The sequence below is a fragment of the Bombina bombina genome, chromosome 4 (assembly GCF_027579735.1).
Source record: "Bombina bombina isolate aBomBom1 chromosome 4, aBomBom1.pri, whole genome shotgun sequence".
In the NCBI taxonomy this organism is placed as follows: domain Eukaryota; kingdom Metazoa; phylum Chordata; class Amphibia; order Anura; family Bombinatoridae; genus Bombina; species Bombina bombina.
Window position 1 is genome coordinate 759,575,866 of NC_069502.1, and position 6,000 is coordinate 759,581,865.

A 6,000-nucleotide genomic window follows, 5' to 3' on the forward strand; every position below is an offset into this window, starting at 1 on the left:
TCTTAAAGCACAAGAGAAATGTGCATGATATTTTGGAGATATCTAGTTTTTGAATATGTATTTATTTATTGATATTTAACCCCCACAAAGGTTAAATACATTGCAGCTCCATAGCAGGAGACAGATATGATTTGCTCATCATTTGTGTTCTGCTCTGGAGCTGAAATGTGGCTCTCAAGCAGAACTTTACCCATGTATTAAGCAACTTATGAACTATTGATCACTAACGCAAATATCACATCTTCTAACAAATTAGAACATGTGAATTGCATTAGAATGCCCCTTTAAGTACATTAATGCAAACAATACTTTTGTGTAGTGTAGAATTCTTCTCGCAATATTGCGCAATGACACGCCTACAGAAGGAGTCAACCAGCTGTCCTAATTATACAGTTAGAACGTGCACAAATGAACTGCAATGTTGGGAACACTTATTTTGTGTGCCTTTAATAGTTAAATCGTGGTAAGTGTTTAATATAACATATTTGCATACTAGCACAGTATATTTCAGCGGGGGAACGTTTTGATTTTTAATTTTTTTTTGCAGAGACACATCAGAGGGGCTCCATATAACAACATAATGATAGTAAAAAATATAAAATAATAACACGGACACATGAAAACAGTCCATATGTTACATTCGACTAATTCTGTTAAAGCAAAACCATTTCTGTAGTTTGCTAAGTATATTTATAGCTGAGTGGCAATATAGAGGTCTATTAAAGAAAGAAACATCACGGATGCGCAATTACGCTTTTAATTATTGCGCAATGCTCATGGAAGATATAATTGCGCTGAGACGTGAACATGGGTTTGCTGTAACAGTGGCATTACTTTAGACATGTTTGTCAAATGTATACATTAATTAGTATAAATGTGAAGAATACAGTATCCTGATTTTCAATCTTATAAATTACAAAAGCTATACTAGCAATATAAAAATAAAAAATGACCGCTCAATGTCTAAAAATTGATGACAATGCAAGAAGACATAAAATGACTGATTAGGAAACTCATGTTGCTGCCATTCCCCAGCTTTGTTCTACTCTGGAACTGCAATTTCATATCGCCCCAGCATAGCTTTAACTATGTGTTTAACTATGTTCAAGGTTAAACATTTAATTTGCAAGGGAAACTAATGTTAAAATAAAATGTTCTAACCATTTAGAAGAGATTTTAGTTTATTTCCACTCTAATGTCTCTTTAAAGGGATATAAGACTTTTTTTTTTTTTAATCTTTTATATAAAAGTGAATGTTTCAAAATGTATAACATTGTTATTTCTGCTAATAATTGGAATACAAGATAGTTTATGTACTATAGTAAATTAAATTGTACTGAAATGAATGGGGCACATAACTTAATTTTTGAATATTTGTCCCCTCCAGTGCCACCCCCCTCCATCAATAATTTGATCCATGGTTATTTAACGCAAGGTCACCAGCCGTACAGATCTAAAGTGTTTACTTTTCAAAGCCCTGTAAAATGCTTGTACACTTAGTAACAGCGTGTTCCACTGCTTGTTTCCCTGATCCTTTATAACATTGTTTACTGATTATAAAAGATCAGAAAAGTAGGAGATGTAGCAAGCTGTTACTGAGTGCAGAAATACGCTGTACAGCCTCTAATTGGCTGTACTGCCTGGTTTGCAGGGATTTTTTAAAAAAAAAAACAACTAAAAAAAAAAACAACAAAAACTTCAATACGGGGCAGTGGATCACATAAGTAATGATGCACTTGGTTAAAATAAAATTTAGAGTTTAGTGTCCATTTATTCTTATTTGTATTTCCTATCTTAACAAGTATATATTTTAGCACCATAATGAGTAATCACGTCAACTAAAACATCCAGTGCCACTTGCAAAATTATAGCAGCACGCAAAGCTGCCAAGTAAAGTCAATAAACGTATCCACTGGACCAATCTGTGGGCATGAAAATAGCATTATTATATAAAGCAAACATTCCTCAAATTATGTTTCACCCCAAGGATTCTTGATGTAAACAAGGACCACAGCTATAGTTTTCATTTATGTATTGTAAGTGTAGGGCTTGGGTAACACATCAAATGCTATTCACTGGTTTATATCAAAGAGGCATTTTCTAACTGGAGAGCAAGACCAGTTACAACCTATCCCCAACCATTATTCTCTCGAATTTAGAGTGGAAATGACTGCTGTGACAAATGTCACAACTCACCATTTTTATCAATAAATTGAAATTCAACAATTTAGCAAGATGTCACAAATCTTCATATACAAATGAACCTAGAAACTATATTCTAGATCTTTTCTAGATAGAAGGCTATCAAGTTCAAACTTACATACATTAGTGTTAAAAAAAAAATAACTAAAAAAATATTTGTTACGATTACTGATGCACTTGAACAATGCAATTTTTTTCCTGGGTATTTTTATTATTCATTTCCTATGATTTTTAAATTACAAATTTAATTGTGCACTTTTGTAATGTATGCATCTCCTTTCTATACGAAAATGCGGTATACGCCCCATTAGCGAGACACACTGTTTTCAGGGTAAAAAGTTGTTTTAGACAATTCCACCATGGAAATAGAAGCGCTGGCGAGAGCCCAGCCCAGAGAGCTTTAGACTGTTTTTTAAAAGCTAAAACAGCCTAATTAGCCTAATTGTATATTCCTTTTGTTCTTACAGTAACAGTTTGTTTAAGTTCTGTATAATGTGAAATTCCTGAATGCATTTTAAATATGGATCCCTTGTCCCCCCCGCTTCTTCAAGGTTACACATAATGTTTTTTTTCTTCTGATAAGTTGTAATCTATCTATATTCAATGTTATGAAAGTACACACAAGATTAGTCTTACACCTACTTGAGAATTTAATAACTTTTTCAATTTGTTTTTCTTTATGCTGATGGAATAATATATAACACAGGGCTCGACAAACCCAGGAGCCAGGGAGCCACTGGCTCCTAGAATTTTATCCCTGGCTCCTAATTTTTAAACAGATTTGTTGAGCACTGATATAACAGTTAAATATAATCCGGTTGCCTATGTGGTTTTAAACTGGAAGTATTTTTGCTAACATGATACATTTTACAGTTAAACTACAATGGTAAATTTTACCAGAATAAATTTAGATAAATGTAAGTAAATATAATTAAATATAGCTCATAAATTAAAGTTGTTTGAACTGGCTACCTATCTATCAGTGTCTATTTTGATATGCATGCAGTTATTAAATTTGCATATCTGGCTTAATAGTTTTATGTATTTGTGGAAACTTTTGTTACATATTAATAGATATATGAAAATAAATATAGATATTGTTACACACAGATGATAGATAAAAAATTTTTTTTATCCAAACTGCTTGTGACTGTAAAAGGGTTGGATTTCGAAGTAGTTTGTATCTCAGAATATTTGTAAATTTGCATCTGTAAAATCGCACAGCTTGAACACAATATCTCAATATTGTCATTTACGCAATATTTACATGTCATAATACAGCTTATACATGCAACTTAATGGTAGTTCAATATCATAAATACTTTAGTATACATAGTACCTTCAGAAAGATAGTACAGTAATGTAATCAGAAAGGTAATAGTCGGTTTAAATAAAAAATACTAGTATTTGCATTTTAAAAGTAAAAACAAAACAAAAATGTATCAAATAAACAGGCAGAGATAAGGATTTAAAAAAAATAAAAAAATAATAATTTTTAAAATATTATTGAATATTTATATATATATCCAAAAGCAGACAGGCACACTCCAGTATTAAACAGTTATAATCCTTTAATAAGTAGTTTATTAAAGGATTATCATTGTTTAATACCAGAGAGTAGCTTTTGGATATTTGTAAGTTTTTACAGTGTACCCTGGATGCTGTGCTGGAAGGAGTGAGTGCTGGTACCTGTAAGATATATATATATATATATATATATATATATATATATATATATATATATATATATATATATAAATATATATATATATATGAATAAGAAAAGAGACAGATTATATATAAAAATATAATGTGTATTATATATATAAATGAGAAAACAGAGAGATGATAGACAAATAAATAAATAATAAGCTAACACATAAATCAATAGATACATACTTATCTTCATCTTCCCTAGTAGTGTCTCTGTTATAAGCCATTGTTGTGTTTGTCTTTTTCAGCGTTCTTTGCTTGAAAGAGAAAACTAATTTAATTTTGTCTTCAGGGTCCCCTTTTAAAGACGCAGTAGAAGGAAGTCTATAAACATCACGCCTATTACATTATACATATTGTTTGTAGGTTGGTTTACCTTTCCTTAGAGCATCTTTAACAGTACTTTACATGAAAAGGGTTTGGCTTTGAATGCAGGAAGGGATTTACAAAAATGTTTTTTTTTTCCTTCTTCATAACACTGACAGGGAAATAATACAGATCACTTGACATTGAGAAAAGAAGTTTATTTGCCAACTGTGTCTTAGAAACACGCAAAGTCAGATCTCATTCTGTAGTAACAGTATGCAAAATGTCATGCCTAATAGCAAATATAGAGGTTACTCCAGGCGTAAAAAATAATATAGATAAGGAAGAAAGGATGCTATTGCTTTCTTATCTGAAGGTATCTTAGTTGATTTTTTGACCTAATTTCTATGGTTACAAATCCATAATTGTATTGTTTATATGACAGAAATAATTCTTATATATATTTTGAGAGGTGAATGCATTGTATTGAATCAGGGACACCCTTAGTATTTGCGGGGACTTCGGTAAGACAAATTTTCAGGGCCCCACAGCCCAGTGCTCTTATTCACCCCCCCCCCTGTATACACTGCCCCCTGTATGACCAATCCCTGTACCAACATTCCTATATAAAGAATAACAGTATATATAAATTGCACCTTCTCATACACTCACCCCTGAAAGTGCGGGGTTCCTCAAAGCACGGATGCTTTGAGTTTGGTACATATATGCTTATTGTTTTTGAACACAAATTAATTTTAAAGCAAAGCTTCTACAAGGGTAAGAATCTAATTGGTGGGGATAAATGTATATGACACCTATTATCCTTTATTTACTACTAGTCTTAAAGTCTGTGTAAACGGGCCAAAATGAGAGCTCCTCCTCCCCCCTTCCCACTCACTACCGCTCTAAAAAACTTTTTTACCGCCCCCCTCCAATGATGGGCCACCCACCCGCCTCCCTCCTAACCCTCTCATGCCACCAACAATCGGCATCACCGCTGCCGGATGCAGAGAGGGACACAGAGGGGTTTTCAAACACCCGAGATCTCATATCTTTGAGCCCTTATAACTTTTTTGTGCAATATTTTTTTAAAATAATTTTTATTAGACAGTGTTAAAAAAAATCGCGATTTTTTAAAACTTGTAATAGCTGTGCAATTGAAATTGAGTGCGAAAAGACCACATTGCGCACAGAAAACTCATAACGCGCGACTTGTAATCTTGCCCAGTATACATAACACTGAGGGAGTTAGAGCATTAATGCCACAGAGGTGTATAGATGTTAGGCTTACGATTACATCTAACCTGTCTGATTATCAAATAATAGTGCCTTTTTAACTTTACATTTTCATCCTGTTCGGCACCATTATTTATATAACATATGTAGTATAAACATGGCTACTGTTTAGATACATTATTTATTGTATCCGTTTTACATGATGAAAAGATTACAGATTGTTATGGTCATGCTCAGCTGAGCTGGGTTGAGTTTGTGAAAATCTGGTACTGAGGTGTCACGCTTAGTTGATTACTGTTGGCTTAAATGGGTCAGTGAAACATGTTTTCCTAATCTATTACTCTTTTTTAGGCATAATGAAGCAGAATAAGCACTGAATATAATATATTAAGGGAGAAAATAAAGGTACACAGGCAGATCTGTAAGGATACACTGAACTTGACACAGGACTTGCAGTCTGCGGCAGGTGTGTGACAAGAATTACTGGCTGGCATGTCTGTGACAGATATCTGTAGTAAGCTGGTCTGTGGCAGGTTGCAATAG

At 33.0% G+C, this 6,000-nt stretch overlaps 1 protein-coding gene across 1 annotated transcript in view; it reads right to left on the bottom strand.

Annotated features, from left to right (window-relative positions):
* The window catches only part of LOC128656895 (chitin synthase chs-2-like), a 39,004-nt gene extending 34,836 nt beyond the window's left edge, over positions 1–4,168 (bottom strand). Inside the window, exon 1 of the mRNA XM_053711064.1 lies at positions 4,102–4,168. Coding sequence (XP_053567039.1) covers positions 4,102–4,142 — 41 coding nt within the window. The 5' untranslated portion in view covers positions 4,143–4,168. The remainder of the gene's footprint in view (positions 1–4,101) is intronic.
* Between the last annotated feature and the right edge of the window lie 1,832 nt (positions 4,169–6,000).